This window comes from Spinacia oleracea, chromosome 4, assembly GCF_020520425.1.
Source record: "Spinacia oleracea cultivar Varoflay chromosome 4, BTI_SOV_V1, whole genome shotgun sequence".
Lineage (NCBI taxonomy): Eukaryota > Viridiplantae > Streptophyta > Magnoliopsida > Caryophyllales > Amaranthaceae > Spinacia > Spinacia oleracea.
The window spans coordinates 62,113,650-62,139,232 of NC_079490.1; the positions used below are offsets into that span (position 1 = coordinate 62,113,650).

A 25,583-nucleotide genomic window follows, 5' to 3' on the forward strand; every position below is an offset into this window, starting at 1 on the left:
CCATATAGACTCGCCCAACTATAACTGTACGCCTTAAGAGCGACAGTTCCTTTAAATAATCGCCCCAAAGCGACAAACACCGTAATCCACCAATCGGCTACGGCTTCTCGAGAAGTCATCACGATCACTCAACTCATTGTGATCTCTAATAAAATTCTACGCTCCAAAAATAAAGAAAAACAAAAGAGAAGAGAATACGTAGAATTTCCAAGTGAAATAAACGAACGAACAAGAGGCCACCTGTGTCATCAAAAGACCAGCCCAAACAATATTTTCAACGCCCCACTTGGGCGTGAATTATTTCTAACGCCCAGGCCTGGGCGCCGAAAATGATCCCAGGCCCAAAAGAGGCCCTGACTTCTATAGGGTCCTGCCGTATCCATTCGACTCGAAAATTGCCGATTTCTTTACTGAAAGTTGCACCCCACGGCTTTGTTAAGAGTAGCACACCACTACAAAGATCGCTCGCACTTACGAGCACGATCCCAAACACGATCAAGGACATTACAAAATGCGTATCCCCAAGGAACCTCTTTGACAAGAAATGACCGTCAAGCACGAGTGATTGGGGGCTCGAACGAAAATATATATTTCAAAAGAGAGTATGCAAAGTTAAAACAATATTCCCAGACTACGGTGTACGAAATCCCGTGTTTGGATAATCTCAAAAGATAAAACCGGATTACGACCTCAAGACAAAGGTCGTCGTTGATACTTATACATAGTCCCCTAATCAAAGACCTAGGTAGTGGCAAAATTGAGCCGTAAAGACTAGCTCAAAACCATGAAAGATGATGACCACGAGACAATGGTCCGTCTAAGCACGTTGTCAACCCACATTCAGGTTGCAACTAAATCCGAGCATCCCTCGAAAGAATTCGCTCTTACAAGAATGAATAAAAAGAAATTTTCAAAAGAAATCAAAAGAACAAGTGAAATAAGGACTCACCCACCTCAATCAGGCAAGATCGCAGCACGTACCACGCGAGTCCCAAATTGAAAAGACGAATTCAGGTTCGCTCACCTCTAGCGGGCGGGGCGTCCACCCTTAGCGGACAGGGCTCGCCCACCTTCAATGGGCGGGGTCTGCGTCACTAACCGCGCAGGTCCACAGTTTTCGAAAATGACATGAAAATAAATTTTCAAAAAACAAAAACAGGCTCGCCATCTTCAGCCGGCGGGGTCTACGTAACAAACCGCGTAGGTCCTTATTTTCAAAACATCAAAACAGATTCGTCCACTTCTATCGGAAGTGGCGTCCACCCTCAGCGGATAGGCTCGCCCACCTTCAGCGGGCGGGGTCTGCGCCACTAACCGCGCAGGTCCTTAGTCGCTAAAGCGATAACTTTTCCCGGTTTATCCTTTTCCAAAAATCAAAGGATGGTTTCCCTTTTCCAAAAATCAAAGGATGGTTTCCCTTTTCCAAAAATTAAAGGATTGGTTTTCCGTTTCTCCAAAAAAGAACGATGTGCTGGATTTTCCTTTGTTTTACGTCCTATAAAAACAAGGGGGTTTTCTCGTTTAGCTAACCCTGAAAATGAGAATCTTTAAAAACATTTTACCTCGTGATTGGGCTTGGCCAGGCCTAGTTACACTTTATAGCTTTGATTTCGAAAACATCTTTAGACACTTCCAATGACAAAGTGAGGGAGTTTCTGTACTATCAGTTAACAAATTCCAATGACGCGTGAGGAATGTGTTAACACTTCAAGTGATGACCCTTAAGTCAAATGTTATCACTCGGGGGCTCGTGAGACCCTCGCAAAAAAGGTCACATACACCATGGCTTATATGACGCACTCCGTCTAGTACTTTGACCATCGTCTCATCTCGAGACTCATTCTAAGTGGGGGCTAACTGTAGACACCTACTTTTGTCCCCATTCCCGAAAGGGAAGGTTCGATGATGAGAACATAAATCTCCACTTGGCAACGCATCTCCTATAAAATAACGAATCTCAATCACCCTTTCATTTCAGTCAAAACATCTATTTATAGAAACCTGCTAAGAATAGTAACTGCCGTAAAAGGTAGTTGTTAAAAGTGGCAAAGTTATAAATGATGGAAACCTGTCAAAATTAGGTTTTGCACTCCAACATAAATCCTAAAAAAGATAGAATTTGCATTCCTGGTATAATTCGAAAATAAGAGTTACGTATTAATTAAATTCCTAACGAACCTAGAGATCGTAACGGGCCCAGACGCATTCCGTCATCAGATTAATACGCACTAAAAGACTCGGATAAATCTCAAAAGCTCCGTATTCTAAGAGTCCAAATCTGACAAAGAACTCGGCCCAGATCCCATTTTACACGCCTGGATCTGGGCGAAATCTTCGGCGCCCAGCCCTTGGCGCTGAAAATGCCTGGGGCCGTTTTACCTCTGGATTCTTTTTGGATTCGTATCTTAAAAATCTATCTTTCCACACACCCTTTTCCTATAAATACAGCCTAAAATCGACTTGAAAAAGAAGACACAATTCCATAACCTGAGTATTGACTCTAGCCTTAAGCCTAAGCCTCACGCTGCGAAATTGATCCTGCGTTCTGTCGAAATCGACCCAAAAGTCGAACAGAACGCGTCCTGCCCTTGTAGCTTGATGAATTGAGCCTAAATACTGGAACATTGCTTAGAAACCCGAGATTCGTTAAATAAAAGGAGAAATAGCAAAGCCAAGTGGTTAGTTTTCTGAGAACCACAACGCACCTCTCAAGGGTGCGTTGTAATGTGTCCCTCATATGATTTAATCGCTTTCATCACCCTTTTATTAAATTGTCAAACTATTAACTTGATTGATCTATCACGCCTAGTAAGATAATACCTTGGACAATTGAATTATCATGCTAGGTACCTTAAATCAATCTAAATAAGATAATCACGATCGATTTAGTATTATGTGTTGCATATTGCTAAAATCAATTCAGAATAGTTTAATAGTTTAACGCGTGTCCCTTCAATTATTTATGCTGAGCTAGTAAGGATAACCTGCCTCTGGAGTATTATCGGTGAGCACTCCTCTCGATAGCTACAATCCCCCGAACTCTCAATCTCTGCCCTGCGGGTGTACGTTGAGAGATCCCCACACCAGGGATCACAAGGGAACCTATGGCCGTCGTGGTCGAACATAATTGCACTCCCTTTATGTCACGATAACCGGGTTTTGTCAGTTTTTCTCATTGTCGTTAAAAACTGAATGGCGACTCCTATATTACTAGTCGATTGGGTGTAAACTCACAGGAAATCCAATTACACTTGATCTGACAAGGTCACGCCCACGAGGGACGAGGTCACGCATTAACCTCGTGCTTTTTCGACCCCCTCATAGTTATCACATACATTTTTCTCTATATGCATCACATCAAGGTTATGTCGCAATAAATTATCCTTCCAGTAAGGAAGGTGAAACAATCTACTTTCCTTTTTCCACGTATTTTTCACCACACCACTTCATCTTTAGTTGTTTTCCCAAGTGTAAACACGATGTTCTTTAATTGTTCTAACACTTCAGATCCTGATGGTGGAATAGGAGCAGGTCTAAACTCCTTAGTATTGTCAAAGGATTTTTCATCATATCGATACTTATGATCTAAATCAAGAAACATTCGATCACCCAAGTAACAAACCTTCCCACTATTGTTGTATCGCTTAGACCATGTGTCCTTATTACAACAAGGACATGCATTTTGACCATAAACACACCAACCAGACAAATTTCCATAAGCAGGAAAATCATTTATAGTCCAAAGAAGAGAAGCATGAAGCTGAAAGGTTTTCTTTTTATAGGCATCATAAGTTGGCACACCTACCTCCCATAGTTCTTTCAAATCATCTATAAGAGGTTGTAAGTAAGTGTCAATGTCATTTCCCGGGGCTTTAGGGCCAGGAATTATCATTGAAAGCATAAGATACTCTTTCTTCATGCACAACCATGGTGGCAAGTTATATGCCGCCAAAATGACTGGCCATGTGCTATATGTGCTTCGCTTTTCGCCAAAAGGATTGAAACTATCACTAGCTAATCCTAATCTTACATTTCGAGGTTCTAACGCTTACTCTGGATATTTCCTATCAAAACTCTGCCATGCCTCGGTATCAGCTGGGTGTCTCAAAACACCGTTCTCTTTTTTGCGATCCTTGTCGTGCCATATCATATCTTCGGCGGTTTTGGATGACATGTACAACCTTTGGAGCCTTGGTTTCAAGGGAAAATACCTTAAAACCTTAATTGGAATCTTTCTTTCTTTCTTTGCCTTGGTACTAGAAGAACCCCCCTTGCACTCTTCATTTGAAGGTTTCCATCGAGATGCTCCACATACACTACAATTATCATCTTTAGCCTTGTCTTTCCGAAAAAGCATACAATCATTTGGGCACGCGTGAATTTTCTCATAACCAAGACTTATTCCCTTAATGATTGTATCCGCCTCATGGAGGGAGTCTGGCACTGTTTCACCTTTGGGAAGGACTTTTAAAAAAAAAAATAGAAGTACACCTAATGAGATGTCAGTCCATTCAAAAGAAGTTTTGATATGGTAAAGATGCAAAATAAATGACAACCTACAGAATTGATTACACCCAGGGTATAACTCTACCTCAGCATCTTTCAACATTTTATTGAACATATCAACATCGAAATTCGAATTTTCATTATCAGGTTGCTCGATTTCAATCTCCGGATCAACTTGACCCTCTGCATTAATAACATTATTCAGAAGTTCATCATGACAACCGAAAGCATCTGCTAGCGTTTGTGCAACATCATCCATAGCAACCCTTGATTCCTCCTGAGTTGCATCAACTCCTACAATTGTTGATGTTGATCCTAGATCAACATCCGTAAACCATTTCTCAAAATCACGCATGGGTCCATTTATTACCAAATGATCATAAACGTCTGCCTCGATATGCCTATGGTACCGTACACATTTGCTACAAGGGCAAGCAATGGTTCCATCACAAGCACTTTCAAATGCAAGTTTTACAAACTTCTTGAGTCCTTCTTGGTATTCCCTAGACCTGACGTCATAATCTTCCCAACTATTACGCTTGCGTTTATCCATAATAAAAGTTCACTGCTATGTAGAAACATTATATAATATTATTTGAACAAGTTGCTAAAGAATGTCATATGTATATCTATAAGCTAATAATAGTGTATTATTGAAGAGGAGGATGATTGATGGTTCTCATTTAACCTAATAGATGAGGTTGAACTGTTGAAGTCAAATTACAGTCATGTAACCAAAGCTTTTTGTACAGTTTTAGCATAGCGGTCTAACATTTCAAACGTGACCTAAAACAAAAACCAAAAAAAAACGGAAATGGTGAAAACCAAATAGACAAATCGAGGAATTATTTAGATAAGAGAAACAACAATTGACTAATTCTGAATTATTTGCATTGAATTTGTCCTCATATTGATAGTTTAGACAAAGTATAGGTTTATCTAGCTAATTTAAGGTATGTTCGGCTTAAGAAGGTTCATTTGAATTCGTTGCATTGAACTTGGCTTCTTTTTCGTTGTCTATGCAAATTACAGGTGAATTCGTTCTTTCCAACTAAATTCTAGCAAATTGTAGATAAGTTTAGCTTAATTAGGTTCATTTTGAGTTGTATGCACTGAGTTTGAGTTATTTTAAGTTCTTATGCAAAATATAGGCGAACTTCTCATTTCTAACTAACATCTAGCTAATTTAAGGTTATTTTAGCTTCTCTATATTACTTTCAAGTTATTTGCATTAAATTTTAGTTAAGGCCATAGGCTTCTCTAGATTAACTTTTACTTTTATACTTAGCTGACAGCATCAGCAGCAGCAGCTACCTGACAGCATCAGCAGCAACAACTAGCTGACAACACCCGCTAGCTCACAGCAGCAGCATCAACAGCTAGCTCATGGCAGATCCGTGGCTGATCCAGCAGCTCGAACTTTGTATAATTCTAGGCTTTCAAGCTAATTTAAGGTGTGATCGGCTTAAAAAGGTTCATTTTAATTCGTTGCACTGAATTTGGCTTCTTTTTCGTGCTTTACGCAAATTATAGGCGAATTCTAACTAAATTCTAGAAAATGAGAACGTAACAAAAAATTGTACTAAAAAAAGTGTCAAAAATCATTAGGGAAAATACCTACAATTAACACATATCCTACCATCGGAAAAAAAATATCTAAGATACAAGTATGGTGGAAGAAAACAAGTTCTTGTGGTTGTGGTGTGAGACTACGGTTGGAGAGTATCATCGGTTAATGGTGGCTTCTAGCGGTGAATTAGAGATTTAGAGTAGCAAACCATAAAAAAGGAGAAAAATGTATAACAGGGAATTTGTCATTGGCTTATTGCCTTAATTATTATTCTAGCAATTATTGTTTGTTGGAGGAGTATGGGAAAGATGAGAAGATGAAGCAAATTACTAGAATTCAGTAGTAGTACAAACACTCAGCAAAAACGCCTCGGAAAATGCTTCCAGAAAACTTAAAAACATAGCACAGAACATATAGCCACCGCACCCTAGGCCTACCCCTCAGGGCCGACCCTGGATAGTAGCTGCTGAATTTCATAAATAAAGAGAGTAGCTAACTGACTTTCACAACCAGCCAGCAGCTTAACATATGCAGACTCGAACGAAAATAGAAACAACAGACATGGACACTCAACAACAGCAAAAAACAGACCAGAAATCTAAACAACAGCAACAACAGACCACAAGCTCAACTGCTCGGTCATGGCTGAACATAAGAAGGCAGCAACAACGACAACAGCAGACCAGAAAATATCAAAAAGTTAAAAAAACAAAAAACACATAGCATATCAGCAAAAACACCAACACAGTATAATAATTTGGTTAATTAGTAAAATGGTATCATAACACAAAAGGTTACCATTCTGTTTCTTACAACCTTAGACATCAATATCAAAGAGTAAGTAATCCTTACTAATAACATGATAGATAAAATATCAATATTTCTAACCAAAATTTAAACTGAAACAAAGGATGAAATATAACAGTATTTTTTAAAAAAATCAAAATGAACCAAAATTCGAATAGAAAAGGGTAAATTCATTCAAATATAGAAAAGAATTAGGAAAATTCAACCAAAATTCGAAAAGAATTAAAATATAAAATTCGAAAAATTACCTAGAACTACTTCGTGAAATCAACCGAGAATGGCGAATTCGTTTGCTCTGAATACCTCAATTTGGGGAAGGAGAGAAGGGATGACAAAGGTACAACCAAAACAGAATTAGTATGTACTTATCATCTAAATGTCGAATAAAATCAGCAAAATTCAACAAAAATTTGAAATGAATTAGAATATAAAAGATTAAATTACCTGCTTCGTGAAATCAATAGTGGGTGCCGAATTTGTGTTTTCTGAATAAAACAATTTGGGTAGGGAGAGGAGTGAGACCAGAAAACAACAAGAAACGAATTAATATATAATTATCATCCAAATATCAAAAAAGAATTAGGAAAAAAGATATTACCTGCTTCGTGAAATCAACAGAGGGTGCCGAATTTGTGTTTTCTGAATAACTGAATTTAGGTATAATGATGACAGAAAAACAACAAGAAACAATTAATATATAATTATCATCCAAATATCAAAAAGAATTAGGAAAAAGTAAAATTTAGCTGCTTCGTGAAATCAACAGAGGGTGCGAATTTGTGTTTTCTGAATAAAATAATTTGGGTAGGGAGAGAAGTGATGACAAGAAAACAACAAGAAACAAATTAATATATAATTATCATCCAAATATCAAAAAGGAATTAGAAAAAATCAACTAGAATTTCAAAAGGATTGGGAAATTAAACCCAATTACGAAAATAATTAGGAAAACGTTACAAAATTTTGAAACGAATTAAAATAAAAATTTAGGAAATTACCTTGAATTTGAGATGAAACAGCTGCAGAGTTTCGTGAAATCAAGAATCCAGGATGAAAACTTGATCAGCGTTTGCGCGAATTAATCAACCCTGCACCAAAATCCCGCGCTTCTGAGTTCAAGCTTTTGGTGTCACCTAGGGAGGATGAGAGAAAACTGATAACCCTAAGTTGAGAAGATGGAAGGCAGTGGAGGGAAGTGGAAGTTTTCAGCGGAAAAGATTTTGGCGAAATGTTTTGAAGGAATTGGGAAGCGAATTTTTTTTGAAGGAATTGAAAAGTTGGGCGCAATTTCTGAAAGTTTAGGCGGTATGTATGGGAATAATATCTAATTCGTTATTCGTATTGATTAGTTAAAGGCAAATATAACGATTAAAAAGTGCCATAACTGTCTACATCATTTAACACAAACTATTGACTTATAGTAGCGATTATACATTCGGTACTAAATAATCGCCACGAAAAGGTAAATTTCTTGTAGTGCAAGATATTACCGCCACCGTGATAACGGCTAAGCCTATTTACCAGAATTACGCAGCAGAAATAACTACCTTCCAAATCAAATTAAATAGTTAATGATCACTTAACAAACTGGAACCATTAAGGCCCAAAACCAAAGTAATAAATAGTTTAAAATCCATTAACTATAGTTTAAGTAATAATAGAGATAGTCATGACTAAAAATACAAACAGAGTTTATAAATGCAAATGATGAAATAGTCTCTCGATACTATTTCCATGATTACTTCTCCCGCAAGTTATCTCTTCCAACCTGCTTATTGAAAACTACTCCTCAACAGTGCAAGTGCAATGATGGATTATCATAGGGTCATTAAGGCAAAGGCCATGACCGGAAGAAATGAAGCACGAAGTCAGCAAAAGCTGAGTACGAATAAGCTAGAATGAAATACTAGTCTAACATGCTTCACTCCACATGCAAAAGCCATTCAAGTAAACAATTAATCATGAAGACATACTCGAGACTTGAGACGACTCTTATCTCATAGATTCATACAAATTAGCTTCGAACGCGTAAAATATAATAACAAAGACCACTGAGGGAAACTGAGGGCGTTGGGAGCCCACCAAGCACCATAATTAAGGTCGGGCTTTCTACCGACAGTTGGACCATGCCGACGGAATTCCTACGAATTTTTTAAGCGATTAACCAAAAGAATGAAACAACGTCTTGTATTATTCAAGGAGTACGAGTTTCTCCGACGCGACTCCCCCTATTGTTCATACTCAAGGTATATACGTTCCAAGAGTTTTGAAGCTCATTCGGGTTACACTTTACGTTAATTAGTATGTTATGTTCAAGACTCAACCCAAAGACATAACATGCAAGCAATTCAACAATTACACAATTAAACAATGACACTTCATTTTAATCCTTTAGGACTTATGATCAAGCATAGGACTCAAGTGAAATTACTCCCATAGTTTCTTCTCAAAAACACTGTTTGAGATAACCGGACATTGCCTGTTAACCAGCGGGGTGTGCCCTTAGCACGAATAGTCCTTAGTTCAATTCACATAAACTCCTTAAATGTATTCTACACGGCGGTAGAATAAACAATTGAAGGAAATTTGTCCTTCAACCAAGGTGCATTAAGTCTAATACCAAGGTTCAGATTAATTACGAACAATTAATTCAGTGAGATCAAGTGATCGGAACAGCTAGCCGGAGTAATGCTTCAGATCAGTGAGTTCTAATCTATATTAGGCTCAAAGCTTACTCTTGACTGAACCTATAAGGTCACACCAATGGCATGTAACACATCACCAGATTAAATAAATCGGAAATTCATTTAATAGCTTTTCGGGAATTAGTTCGGAAAAACATAATATATGACACGACCTTGCACCAGAATCGTATATCGTATCGCGAATGTTCGTATGCTGGGCGAAACGAATAATCGTATCGTACACGACGAATCCGTGTACGATACGATAAATAATAGCCGTAAGGCGTTCGTCGCGAATACGAGCCGCAACGGAGCTGCCGGCCCGTCGAGCCAATCGCGCATGCGCACAAGGCCCAACGAGCCAGCAAGCTCGCATGCAGCAAGCAAGCCGGCCCGCAGCACAAGAGTGCGCGCACAAGGGCAGCAGCAAGTAGCGAGCAAACAAGCGAGGCCCGCGGCCCATCGCTGCTGCTCGCCTGTTGTGGGCTTCGGCCTGCAGTTGGATTGCGCGTGTGTGGCTTGCGGTGTCTGTGTTTGGCCAATCAAGGCCTTGTGTCCTGGCCGGTTACACTAAAATAACCTTAAGGTTATATTCCACACACACCAATCAGTTTTTCTACAACCCTAAACCTAATTCTGAAATTACGTTGTTTCAGTTTTGCTCTCTACTAAAAGCTGTTCTTCTCGAAAAAGCAAACACTCTTGAATATTGTCTAACCTACGATTATCAAGACGGATCAAAACGTGTCGGTGAACCAAATAGAGGAACGACAATTGGAGTTATTTGTTCGTGTTTGTTGATACTAAACTCGGGAAAACACGTTTCCAATGTAAGTACGCTTAATCTGTGCTTTATAAATGTTTCCTGGCTTTGGGGATGTTCCGCACATGTTATATGTTTTAACTTTAAGGTAGTAGGTTTCCACCAAAGCGAGGTGCTATTTTAGTTGACTTAGATGGTAAGGTATCCCAAAGGAACACGTTGATTGTGGTTTTAACTCAAAAACCAATGGCATATGTTGTGGCAATGGGATAAATTATGGTATTAATTTATTAACCAAGAGTAATTTGGAGATTAGTAGCAATAGTTTTTGCTTACCTAGAATCTTAAAAGACATAAGACATGCCAAAGCTGCTTAAGGATTTAGGACTTTTAGGGTCTTGGAATCGTTTCATTCAATTTTGGACCATGTTTTGCTTTTGCATGAATGAAATGTTTAATAGCTTTAATGTTTGCATGTTAGAATTTAGTTCAAAGTTATTGAAGTTATGAATGGTTATTTATTGCAAATTCTTTTCAAATGTAGTAATCAAATGACCGCAAACAATAACAACTCGTTCAACCTGCGTTCAATTCTCGACAAAGAGAAGTTGAACGGCAACAATTTCCTCGACCGGAAAAGGAACTTGCAAATAGTTCTAATGCATTAGGAAAAAGAATATGTCCTCGTGGAAGAGTTATCAGATGTCGCCGGGCCGGAGGTGACTCAAGCTACCCTTAACCGTTGGATTCAAGCCAACAGGGATGTCAAATGTGTGATGCTTGCATCCATGAATCCTGAACTTCAGAAAACGTTCATTAACTCGGATGCTTACCAAATCATCTCGGAGTTGAAGAACATGTTTCAGGACCAAGCCAGAATCGAAAGATTCGAGACTCAGAGGTTGATCCTTGAGACTAAACTCAAGAAAGGAGAACCAGTGAGCCCACATGTTCTTAAAATGATTGGACCCTTTGAGAACATGAGAGCTCTAGATTCTGACGTCTCAAATGAGATAGCTATGGACATCATTCTCCATTCGATTAATAGTGGATATGATCAGTTCAAGTTGAATTACAACATGAACAGCATGGAGAAAACTCTTACTGAGCTTCACGGTATGATGAAAACCGCTGAAAAGACGCTCAAGCAAGAGAAAAATCACGACGTGCTTATGGTGCGTAAGGTTAAAGGCTTCAAGAAATCAGGAAATGGAAAGGGCAAGAAGACTAAGGGCAAGACTACGCCCTCACCTAAGTCCAACGGCACCAAATCTGGTAAACAGAAGAGGGTGACTCGTTCTCCTGCCGACTCTGAATGCTTCTACAGCACAAAGAAGGGGCTTGAAATGTGTCCTTCACCCAAGGTGAATTAAGTCTAATACCAAGGTTCAGATTATTTACGAACAATTAATTCAGTGAGATCAAGTGATTGGAACAACTAGCTGGAGCAATGCTTCCAATCAGTGAGTTCTAATCTATATTAGGCTCACATCTTACTCTTGACTGAACCAATAAGGTCACACCAATGGCATGTAACAGATCACTGTATTAAATGAATCGGAAATTCTTTTCATAGTTTTTCGGAAATTTGTTCGGAAAAACATAATATACGATACGACCTTGCATCGGAATCGTATATCGTATCGCGAATATTCGTAAGCTGGGCGAAACAAATAATCGTATCGTACGATGGTGATTTGTCGTGTACGATACGATAAATAATAGCCGTAAGGCGTTCGTCGCGAATACGAGCCGCAACGGAGCTGACGGCCCGTCGAGCCAAGCGCGCATGCGCGCAAGGCCCAACGAGCCAGCAAGCTCTTATGCAGCAAGCAAGACGGCCCGCGGCACAAGTGTGCGCGCACAAGGGGCAGCAGCAAGCAGCAAGCAAGCAAGCGAGGCCCGCGGGCCATCACTGCTGCTCGCCTGCTGTGGGCTTCGGCCTGCAGTGGGCGTGCGCGTGTGTGGCTTGCGGTGTGTGTGTGTGTGGCCGGTCAAGGCCTTGTGTCTTGTCCTGTTAGACTAATATAACCTTAGGGTTATATTCCACACACTCCAAAATCAGTTTTTCTACAACCCTAAACCTAATTCTGAAATTACATTGTTTCAGTTTTGCTCTCTACTCAAAACTGTTCTTCCCGAAAAAGCAAACACTATTGAATATTTTCTAAGCTACGATTATCAAGATGGATCTGAACGTGTCGGTGAACCAAATAGAGGAAAGACAATTCGAGTTCTTTGTTCGTGTTCGTGATACTAAACTCGGGAAAACACGCTTCGAATGTAAGTACGCTTAATTTGTGCTTTATACATGTTTCCTGGCTCTGGGGATGTTCGACATATGTTATATGTTTTAACTGTATTCCCCTACAACAATGCACTAAGGAAATATTCAATAGGCTCAATGTATGCTAGACATCCCGTACAATAACATAATCATAATAACTTGCATGCGAAACACTCATACATGCATATCAATTTGAATAACATGCTTGACATAATTCAACGATTATATTTAGTCCATAGCATGATAGTTCAATAGAATCTATAAAGCATTAATCAATCCATAACATGCTCATTCACGTAGAATACATAGATTCAATAATAGTTCCCAAAATGCTTGTTCACATATCAAACATGAATTCTCAACACTTTATGTTCACATGATTCACAATCAATATACTTCATAAAGTCCTCATGGGATAGGTGGTCACCCTAGTCATGTATTTAACTGGAATACCTAAGTACAGGGGCCACTGTGCGAATCACGACTCAAGCTAGAAATCAACTCCTATAAACACAAAGGAGAAACTTAATTATTATCCATGTTTACTAAATTTCCAGCAACTATTTAAGATTCTAAAACCTTTGTTTGATTTAGAAATTAATTGTTATTCGTTAATTTAATAGTCTCAAATAGTCAACTCAAGTCCTAGCATAAAAAATTTGACTTTTTGGCTTTAAAATCATTAAAATCAACACTTTAAAGATTTATAATAAATCTCAAAATTTACGTTGACTCCCATAATTTAAATCGTTATTAAATTATGTGAATCAATTGCTTGAACAATTGGAATTAAAATCCTATCAATAGATCATCAATAAAACCATGTTTTGACCATAAAATTGACACTTTATTTAATCATTAAATCTGAAAATAATAGTTCTTATGATTAAAATCAATCTCATCAATTTAAATACGACAATATTAAAACACGGTGTTCATAACCGTTCCCAGCAATTTAAATAATCCAAAACAATAATCATAATTAAATAATTTAAAACGGAATTTGGAAAAGTTAAAATGTATACGGATATCGATCAACAACAACACACACACACAACACGATTGTGTTGCGTGTGGGGCAGCGGCACGAAACAACACCAGCAGCAGCACAAAACACTCGGCCTCGTCGCAGCAGTGGTGCACGGGTACGCTGCGAGCAGGTGCGAGCAATGGGCGAGAGCTGGGCGCGGGTGCTCTTCACAATGCAGCAACAGCGCATATCGATGTGGGCGTGCTGCCGCGAGAGGGACACGAGGGAGATGCGAGAGGCACGGGCACGGCAGGCAGGCTAGTCACGAGATGTGTGCGCTGGGCAGCGAGCAAGGCTGGTTGCTAGGTTGCTTGCGGCCGAAGGGAAGGGCACGAGAGGAGAGGAAAGTGCGGCAAGAGAGAGGAGAGAGAGAGAGAGAGAGAGGGAGATAGAGAAAATTCAGAAATTAATGTGGGGATTTAATGAGGGGAAGGGTTGTATTTATAGCTTTTCCTTCCCTCATGGGCTAGGTTTTTGAATTTGGGTTGGGCTTGCTTAAGGGCTTAATTAAAATTAGTTTCTTGCAAGCCTTGTTGGGTTTGCCAACGAAATTGGATTGGACTTAATTAAAATTAAATTCGTTTTCAAAATACGACCCAACGATTCCCAAATAAATAAATTCGTTTAATTTATTTAATAAAATCCGGTTTCCGTAAATAATTAATAATTAAATTATTAAAAATAAAATACATTTAAATCACATTAAATGCAATTAAATTCGTAAAAATATTTATAAATACAATAAAATATATTTATAAATTACGAAAATTATGAGGTATTAGAAATCGCTGCAGTACGTGCTTGGATTTCTGGTGGCTCCTAGGCTCCTTTTCCTGGGAAATGGCTCCACTATTGTCTCAATATAAAGCCATTGGTCCTTTTATGGAGGGGACAACACCAAGTTCTTCGATAAACTTATGAATCTAAACAGCTTCCTTTGCTGTTTCTGAGGCAGCAATGTACTCGGCTTCAGTTGTAGAATCCGCAATAGTGCTTTGCTTAGCATTTTTCCAGCTTACTACTCCGCCATTAAGGCAGAACACAAAATCCGACTGTGATCTGAAATCATCTCTATCGGTTTGAAAGCTTGCGTCCGTATAGCCTTTAACAATCAACTCATATGTACCACCATAGACCAGAAATTGATCCTTTATCCTTTTTAGGTACTTTAGGATATTCTTGGCAGATGTCCAATAGGCCTCACCTGGGTCTGACTAGTACATGCTCGTTGCACTGAGTGCGAAAGAAACGTTCGCCCTTGTACAAATTATAGCATACATGATAGATCCAATAGCCGAAGCATATGGAATTCCACTCATCTTTCTACGCTCATCAAATGTCTCGGGACACTGAGTCTTGCTTAGATATACGCCATGTGACATGGGTAGATGACCTTTCTTGGCTTCCATCATATATACTACACCTAGCCAGAACTTTGTCAGTTTAAGTGCTTTGGCTTAGTCCAATCACCCTCTTAGATCTATCCCTATTGATCTTGATGCACAATATGTACTGTGCCTCTCCTAAGTCTTTCATTGAGAAACACTTTCCAAGCCAAGTCTTTACAGACTATAGCATAGGAATGTCATTTCCAATAAGAAGTATGTCGTCTACATACAAGACTTGGAATGAAATTCTACTCCCACTGACTTTCTTGTATACACAAGATTCGTCCTGATTATTGATGAAGCCAAATTCATTGACTACTTCATCAAATCGTATATTCCAACTCCTTGATGCTTGCTTCAATCCATAAATGGATTTTTTACGCTTGCATACCTTTCCTTGATTCTCTGGATCGACAAAACCCTCCTGTTGTGTCAAACACAGTCCCTTCAAAAACACCATTCAAGAAGGAAGTTTTGACATCCATTTTCCATATTTCATAGTCATGAAACGCGACAATCGTAAGGATTATCCGAATAGACTTAAGCATAGCGACTGGAAATAAGGTTTCATCATAGTCAACACCGTGAACTTGCCTGTAACATTTTGCTACCAATCTAGCCATGTATATGTATACAATTCCATCTTTGTATTTCTTCAATTTGAAGACCCATTTTCTTCCGATAGGTGTAAACTGATCTGGCAAATCAACAAGATCCCATACTTGATTTTCAGACAGGGAGTCTATCTCATATTTCATGGCCTCTAACCATTTTGTGGAGCTTGGGCTCGGGATATCTTGCTTGTAGGATATCACTAAATAATATGAGAACTTCTAAGTTTTCAGTCAAGAGCACACTTGTCCATCTATCCGGTTGAACATTAGTTCTATGTGACCTATGAGGGGCAACAACTTCTTAAGGAACTACTCCCACTGGCTCTTCTGAAGGCCATGGAGGTTCTTCACCTTGAACGGCTTCAAAAGAGTTCTTGGTTCGTTGTTCGTCTCGAATCTCTTCGAGGTCTATTATTCTCCCACTTGTCAATTTGGAAATGTGATTTCTTTCCAAAAAGACACCGTCACGAGCAACGAATACTTTGTTCTCTGACTTGTTGTAGAAGTAATACCCCTTAGTTTCTTTTGGATACCCAACGAAGAAAGATTTGTCATATTTTGGTGCAAGCTTGTCCGAAATTAATCGCTTGACATATGCTTCGCAACCCCAAATCTTTAGAAAAGACAACTTTGGAGGCTTCCCAGTCCATAATTCATATGGAGTCATTTCAACAGCTTTAAACGGAGCACGATTCAGTGTGAGTACTGTTGTTTGCAACACATGTCCGCAAAATGGTAAAGGAAGTTTGCCTTGACCCATCATTGACCTGACCATATCAAGTAAGGTCCGGTTTCTCCGTTCCGACACTCCATTTCATTTAGGTGTCCCCGGAGCAGTCAATTCGGAAAGAATAGCGCATTCTTTTAGATGGTCATCAAACTCGTGGGTAAGATATTCACCTCCTCGATCTGATCTTAGAGCTTTGATTTTCTTTCCATGTTGATTCTCTACTTCATTTTGAAATTCTCGGAATTTCTCAAACGATTCAGACTTGTGTTTCATTAAGTAAACATAGCCATATCTACTGAAATTGTCCGTGAATGTTATGAAATAGCTGAAATCACCTCTAGCTTTCGTACTCATAGGCCCACATACGTCTGTATGTATTAGCCCTAGTAGTTCTCTTGCTCTTTCTCCTACTTTTGAGAAAGGTAGCTTTGTCATTTTTCCAAGTACACAAGATTTGCATTGATCAATCTTCTCTAAGTTGAATGATTCTAGAATGCCCTTCTTTTGAAGTCTTTCCACGCGTTTTGTGTTTATATGGCCTAATCAACAATGCCACAGATATGTGATATCGGAATCACCAGTTGTAGCCTTTTTGGTATTTATGTTATAGATTTTCTTGCATGTATCTAGCACATATAGACCATTTTCTTGTTGTGTTGATTCATAAAACATTCCATTTAAAGAAAAAGAACAACTATTGTATTTAAATTGAAAACTAAAACCTTTAGAATCCAAACCTGAAATAGAAATGATGTTTCTGGTGATACTAGGAACGTAGTAACAGTTTTCTAGTTCAAAAAAAACCCCACTAGGCAAAGATATAAAATAAGATCCTATGGCTAATGCAGCAATCCATGCTCCATTTCCCATGCGTAGATCCATCTCGTATTTATCAAGCTTTCTACTTCTCCTTAGTCCCTGTGAATTGGGACATAAGTGTGAGCCACAACCAGTATCTAATACCCAAGAAATAGAATTTGCAAGATTACAATGTATAACATACATACCTGAAGGAGAAGCAACGTTTCCGTCCTTCTCATCTTCCTTTATCTTAGGGAAAATTCTTTTGTAATGACAAATTTCATTACAATAGAAGCATTGCGATGTAGATGGAGAACGATCCCTCTTCATTTGCCTCTTGGAAGGCGCCACTTGCCCTCTAGAGTAGATGAAGATGCACCCTTGCTTTGGATCTTCCTCAGAACCTTTTTCTTGATTTTCTTACTCTTTACTTTTAGTGATACTTGCTTATAATTTACAAAGTCCAATTCATTGTGATAAAGCATATTGATTATCTCACTAACAGTATTTTCTCTCCTTTTAGAAAAATAGAGTAACTTCAATTTCTTGTATCCAGGGTGAAGGGAATTCAATAATATTCCCGCAGCTGTAGAATCTGGGAATGGATCACCAAGTAACTCTAGGCGATTGAACAGTCCAACCATTTTCTTCGTATGAGCTTTAATTGGTGATCCAACAGTCATTTCGACATTAATGACTTTTTCCCTTGCCTTTTTTCTTTCTACTTCAAAGCCAGAACCTAATGGAGTATTAAGCTTAAAATCCCTAAATGAATGTACCAATTCAAAGACATTTTAGTCAACGTCTTGACCCCCATGTTAGAATCTACCACGACGTATGTCCCTAAGATGCCTTAGAAGTGCCCATGGTTCATATGCAATAAACCTTGCACTCTAATCTTTGGGGATTGAGCCAAGAATAAGATCCATCACTAGAGTCATATTCTTTGAGTAATAGCTGGGGATGGGATTATGAACAACACATTCAATGTTGTTACATCTGAGGACTAGTCAAAGTTTCCTCTCCCAATCAAGAAATTTTGATAAGTTCAACTTTACATCCAAAATTTATGATACTTTGAGTGTTGTTTTAGACATCCTACAATTGAAAAGAATTTGCAATAAATAACCATTCATAATCCTTTAATAACTTTGAAATAAAAGCAATCATGCGATCATTAAAGCTATTAAACATTGCATTCATGCAAAATAAACATGGTCCATAATGAATGAAACGATTTCAAGACCCTAAAAGTCCTAAATTCTTAAGCATGCTTTGGCTTGTCTTAAGTCTTTTAAGATTCTAGGTAAGAAAAACCAATTGCTAGTAATTTCTAAATTACTCTTGGTTAATAAATTAATACCATAATTTATCCAATTGACACAACATATACCAATATTGTTTGAGTTAAAACCACAATCAACGTGTTCCTTTGGGATACCTTACCATCTAAGTATATTAAAATTGCACCTCGCTTTGGCGGAAACCTACTATCTTAGGTCCTTAGATTTTTGTAAGTGCTTGATTTGGAAGGGAATCATAAACTCAATATTACTTTGGACCTAGTTGTTCCTATGTTGGTTTGATTGCTTAGTGAACTAAATCTTAATCAAACATACAAACAACCATTCATGCATAATATACACTCACTCAATATGTAAGTGCATAAATAACTTTGTTGACCTAGTATAGCCCAAAAACTTGGTCTTGAAGCATCCAATCTTCTCTTCACCTTGTTAGCCTGGCATCGTCTAGAAGAACTTGAACCTAATAATCTAATTATTACATCAAAACTTCAATGGTACGCAGACCATAATTAAAACTTTACATTCAAAGATAAAACGGTACGCATACCGTATTTAAATATCCTAGATTGGAAATACTAGTTACCTTCAATACCTGCAATACATAAAATAATCTCTATGCATTCATCCATTCGTGTCCTAAAACGAATGGCCCAAGTAAAATATGCAAGTATTTACATCATTTATTAAAAAATCACGTTCATGTAAACGTGTCCTAAAAGATTAATTAATTCCGAATTATTAGTCCTTAGAATTATTCTAATAAAAAATTAATTTAATTAAAATAAAGGTGCCCTACAAAAATAATTAAAATTAATTATTTTATATAATTTTATTTAAACGGCTCCCACTTAAACCAATATTTAATTTGGACCTTATAATTTTAAATATTTAAACTCGCGGCCCAGCCCATGTCAAATAAAATAAAATAAACAAAAAGTCCACCGTTAGCCTCTTCGTGCAAAAATAAGCCCAAATTTTGGGCCTTGAAATAAAAACGAAGCAAAAACCGCACAATCATGTGCATCGTGGGCTAGGCAAGCGCCCAGCCCATCGACGCGCAGTGCAATCGCACCATCGCACCCACGCGAAGGCACAAGGCCCAGCGTGCAAGCACGAGGCATCGCAGCGCACAGGCACTCGCGCCTATGTTGCTGCTGCTCTCGTCGCTGCTCAGCGCCCTCGGTCCATCGCTTGCTGGCCAGGGTGTGTGTGGCATGTCGCGTGCTCGCCCGAGGGCTTCGCCCAGCTCTGCACGCAGACACATCATTGTTCGCACCAATCTCGCACCGCACACAAGGCCAGCGCCCATGCTTCCTTCGTGTGCGTGCTTCCCTTTTCGTCTCGCACGGGCAACAACCCTTGCTTCGTGCAAGTGGCTTGTTGTCCGAATATTATTATAAAAAAAATCAATTTTAATATCCGAAACAAAAATTGCACGAAAAATTATTTTTCATAATTTTAACAAAATTAATCGTTTTAATTACGAAAAATAATATATTACGTGATTTTATTAAATTTCAAACAATCCAATTCGTGAAATTTATAAATCTTGGCTAACTTATATTCAAATTTAACGTAGATGATCATCACCAAAAATTTGAATGATTTTGATAACCAATCCAAAACTAAATCGTTCTAAACATTTAAAAATTAGATTTTTATCAAATTTGGTTTAGGTGATCGATAAAAATTAACGAATCCAATCAAAATTTAAATCCATGAATTTTTACATTTGCCATTTAAACACGAAATCATATTCCCCTTCTCACCTAAATAAATTTTCAGATCAATCCAATTAATAAAATTAATTTTCGATCTAAAATTCATTAAATTAGGTAAAAATAAATTTAGGGTTCATAGTTATTATTCATGAACGAAAAAATTACCATATGTTCATAATATACCCAAGAAAAGTAGAGAAAATTTTCAATTAATTCCGAGTTCATTAGGTTGATCAATTAATTGAAAATAATTCCAAATTTAATGATTTAATTAATTAATTACCAAAAACGCCGAAAACATCGCACTTCGGGGCCTTTTTTTAGATTTTCTTCTCATTAAATGATCTTAAAACACCGTTTCCAATCAGATTAGGGTCAGAAAAATCGAATTTATGACATTTTACGAAATCATAATATTTGCTACGACTTATCCAATAATCCATAAATAATTCAAAAATTCACGAAATTATTCAGAAAAATTCGACAATAATCACAAACATATATAACATGCTAATAAGTACTTTGAATACATGTTGCTCATGATACCACTGTAGGGATATACAAATTAAATACATAACATGAGAGCAGAATAACCCCAAAGCCAGGAAACATGTATAAAGTACATATTAAGCAATACTTACGTTTATAGCATGTTTAACCTAGTTCAACGAATCACGAACACGAACAAGAACTCCAGATGTCGCTCCTCTACTTGGTCCACCGACACGTTCAGATCCGTCTTGAGATTGATGGCTTAGAAGTCACTCAACATTGTTTGCTTTTGGGAAGAATACTTCTAACGGAGGCACGGAGAGAATTAGGGTAGTGTGGAAAACGACTTGTGTGTTAGGTTTATTAGAATAATCTATTAAGTAAGTATGCCAACCGCCAAGCCAAAGCCTAGCCGGCCAACCACACTTACAGACACACAGCCATGGGCCTACACGGCAGTGGGCCTTGGGTCGCGCCCTTGCCTTGCTGCGTGCATCGCCGATTGCTGCTGTGATAAGCGCTCATACACAAGCACTCACGTGGCCATGGGCCAGCACTGTTGTGTTGTTGCTGCCGCGCACTCCTCCCATGGGCCTCGAGTGCTTCGCGCACTCGGCTCGTTGTGAGGGGGTCGAAAAAGCACGAGGCTAATGCGTGACCTCGTCCCTCGTGGGCGTGACGTTTCTTTTTGTCAAATCAAGTGTAATTGGATTTCCTGTGAGTTTACACCCAATTGACTAGTAATATAGGAGTCGCCATTCAGTTTTTAACGACAATGAGAAAAACTGATAAAACCCGGTTATCGTGACAAAAAGGGAGTGCAATTATGTTTGACCACGAAGGCCATAGGTTCCCTTGTGATCCCTGGTGTGGGGATCTCTCAACATACACCCGCAAGGTAGAGACTGAGGGTTCGGGGGACTATAACTACCAAGAGGAGTACTCGCTCTTCGATAACTCCAGAGGCAGGATATCCTTACTAGCTCAGCATAAATCATTAAAGGGACATGCGTTAACTTTTAAACTAATCTGAATTGATTTTAACAATGTGCAACACATAATACTAGATCGATCGTGATTATCTGGTTTAGATGGATTTAGGGGACCTAGCATGATAGTATAATTGTCCCAGATATTATCTTGTTAGGCGTGATAGAACAATCAGATTAATAGTTTAACAGTTTTATACAAGGGCGAGGAAAGCGATTAAATCATGCAAAGGGACACATTACGATGCCCCCTTGAGAGGTGCGTCACGGTTCTCAGAAAACTAACCACTTTGGCTTTGCTATTTCTCCTTTTATTTATCGAATCTCAAGTTTCCGGGCTTAATTCTTCAGCTACAAGGGACAGGATACGTTATGTTCGATTTTTGGATCGATTGCGACAGAACGCTGGATCAATTTCGCAGCGTGAGGCTTAGGCTTAGGGGTTGGAGTCAATACTCAGAATATGAATTGTGTGTGTTCACGTCGAATTTGGGGCTGTATTTATAGGGAAGATTTCGTGGAAAGATATTTAGAGCTCTAATCCAAGAAGAATTAGGAGAGAATACGTACCCAGGTAATTTCAGCGCCCAGGGCTGGGCGCCGAAGATTTCGGCGCCCAGAGCCAGGCGTTGAAAATAGGGTCTGGGCCATATTTCCTTGTCAGATTTGGACTTGTGGAATACGGAGTCTTTGAGACTTATCCGAGTCTTTTAGTTCGTGTTACCTTTATGACGGAATGCGTCTGGGCCCGTTACGAACTCTAGGTTCGTTAGGATTTTAATTAATACGTAACTCTTATTTTCGAGCTATACTAGGAATAGGATTCCTCTTGCAAATTCTATCTCTTTTAGGATTTATGTTGGAGTGCAACACCTAATTCTGACAGGTTTCTATCTTTTATGACTTGCCACTTTTAGCAACTACCCGTTACGACAGTTACTATTTTTAGCAGGTTTCTATAAATAGCAATTTTGGTCGAAATGAAAAGGGTGATTGAGATTCGTTATTTTATAGGAGATGCGTTGCCAAGTGGAGATTTTATGTTCTCATCATCGAACCTTCCCTTTCGAGAATGGGGACAAAAGTAGGTGTCTACAGTTAGCCCCCACCTTGACTGAGTCTCGGGATGAGACGATGGTCAAAGTACTGGACGGAGTGCGTCACATAAGCCATAGTGTATGTGACTTGTTTTGCGAGGGTCTCACGAGCCCCCGAGTGATAACATTTGACTTAAGGGTCATCACTTGAAGTGTCGACATATCCCTTACGTGTCATTGGGATTTGTCAACAGAAAGTATAGAAACTCCCTCACTTTGTCATTGGAAGTATCTAAAGATGCGTAGAAACTCCCTCACTATGTCATTGGAAGTAGCTACAGATGTTTTCGAAATCAAAGCTATAAAGTGTAATTGGGCCTGGCCAAGCCCAATCACGAGGTAAAAATATTTTTAAAGATCCTCATTTTCAGGGTTAACTAAACGAGAAAACCCCCTTGTTTTTATAGGACGTAAAACGAAGGAAAATCTAGCACATCGCTCTTTTTGGAAAAAACGGAAAACCAACCCTTAAATTTTTTGAAAAGGGAAAACCAGAAAAAGTTATCGCTTTAGCGACTAAGGACCTGCGCGGTTAGTGGCGCAGACCTCGCCGGCTAAAGATGGCGAGCCTGTCCGCTAAGTTGGACGCCCCGTCCGATAGAAGTGGACGAACCTGTTTTAAAGTTTGTTTGTTTTTTTTTTAAAATAAGGACCTACGCGGTTTGTGACGTAGACCCCGCCGGCTAAAGTTGGCGAGCCTGTCCGCTAAGGGTGGACACCCCGTCCGATAGAAGTGGACGAGTCTGTTTTGAAGTTCGTTTGTTTTTTTTGAAAATAAGGACCTACGCGGTTTGTGACGTAGACCCCGCCGGCTAAAGATGGCGAGCGTATTTTGAATTTGAAGATTTTATTTTTCGAAAACTGAGGAACTGCGCGGCTAGTGACGCAGACCCCGCTCGCTGAAGGTGGGTGAGCCCTGTCCGCTGAGGGTGGACGTCCCTTAATTCGTATTTTTTTATTTGGAACTCGCGTGGTTCGTGGTGCGATCTTGCCCGATTGAGGCGGGCAAGTCCCTATCGTGTTTTCTTTTGAGAATTTCTTTTATTCATTCTTGTAAGAGCGAATTCTTTCGAGGGATGCTCGGATTTAGTTGTAACCTGAATGTGGGTTGACAACGTGCTTAGACGGACCATTTTTTTTGTGGTCATCTTCATTCATGGCTTTGAGTTAGTTTTTACGGCTCGATTTTGCCACCACTTGGTTTTTGATCAGAGGACCATGTACAAGTATCAACGGCGACCTTTACTCTGAGGTCGAAATCCGTTTTTTCCTTTGAGATTATCCAAACATGGGACCGCGTATAGCGTAGTCCGGGAATATGATTTTAACTTCGCACACTCTTCGTTGGAGTATATATTTTCTTTCGAGCCCCCAAGCACTCGGGCTTGACGGTCATTCCTTGCCAAGAGAGGTACGTATTTTATAACGTCTTTTAATCATGTTTGTGATCGTGCTCGTATGTGCGAGCGACCTTTATAGTGGTATGCTATTTTGACGAAGTCGTGGAGTGCGACTTCGTTTTCCGGGCGACAAATTTTATTTTTCAATAATATCAGGTTTAGCTTGGCCCGGATTAATCTTTTGACAAACAAACACTTTTTATTTGAGAAACCAACGACTTAATAATATTTTTTTGGTGTTTCGAAGAATGACCTTGATATTTAATTTGCTTATATTTGTTTTGAAAAAATGTACACGTATATTCCTTGAGACGAGTCTAAGTTTCGACAAGTTTTAACATTTATTTTCACTATTTGGGTGCTAAAGGTGCTTTTGGGCTTGATCTTAATTTCAATAGGGCCTCGTGTCTACCAACACGGTTTTAAGTCCTTTCCTGTTCCGCGTTTTGCGAGATCCGGGCCTTGGGCTGCATTTTCGGCGCCCAAGGCTAGGCGTTAATCATTTAGGCGCCCAGCCGTGGGCGCTTAAAGTTTTATCCTAGCAATTTTTGGCTTTCGGATTTCTTAACGCGTTTCCGAATGGGATCAGGATGTCACTTGATGTCTTCAGGTATATGTAGGGGTTAGATACGTCCTTCTTTTCCATCACTCTCAATCTTCCTTTCTCTCGTACTTACTTAGCTTTAATTCTTCCTTGCTTTTGTCATGTCGATTCCTCCCTTCTCCCTCCAACGAGCTGTCAGGCGTTGGCTAAGAGCCCTTACTCCTACAGAAAAGGCTTTGTTGAAAGAATATCACTTAGAGGCACTTTTAGGCTTACAACAAATTAATATTGATTATAACTTTCTGTATGCATCCCTGAGCTTTTGGGATTCCAATCACCATGTTTTTGTCTTTTGGGGCAATGAAATATGTCCTTTGCCAGATAAATTTTCTGCGATCCTTGGTTATCCTACTAATGCTACTCCTGCCACCCCTAGAACCATTGAAGAGGGTAAAACAACCATAGGGGCTTTCTTAGGACTAGATGCTAACATGCTTGCTGAGATTGTTGTGGGTGATGAGGTTAATTTGGCAAAGCTTGTAAAACATCACTTTAGACCTAGTAAAAATATGACCGAACAGAAATTGAACATTCGAGCCCTTGTATTTTGCTTGTTGAATCATTATTTGCTGTCGAATAACAATGGCGAGTTCGGTGACATAAGGTTGATCCCCTTGATTAGCCAGATGGAAAGTTGCTATTCTATTATGCCGTTGGTTGTTGCCAAGACTTTGTTGAGTGCGGATGAGTTGAAGAAGGATGCCAAATCTGAATATTTTAAGGGGAGCCCCCTATTGCTGTAGGTAATCGATCTTTCTTTTGTGCACACATATTTTTTATATTTTTTTGTTCG

General features: G+C 39.0%; 1 protein-coding gene across 1 annotated transcript; it reads right to left on the bottom strand.

Annotated features, from left to right (window-relative positions):
- Window positions 1-4,048: 4,048 nt before the first annotated feature.
- On the bottom strand, window positions 4,049-5,059 carry LOC110796851 (uncharacterized). The gene has a single exon (XM_056841791.1). It carries the CDS (start codon window positions 5,057-5,059, stop codon window positions 4,049-4,051), a length of 1,011 nt encoding a protein of 336 aa, XP_056697769.1.
- Between the last annotated feature and the right edge of the window lie 20,524 nt (window positions 5,060-25,583).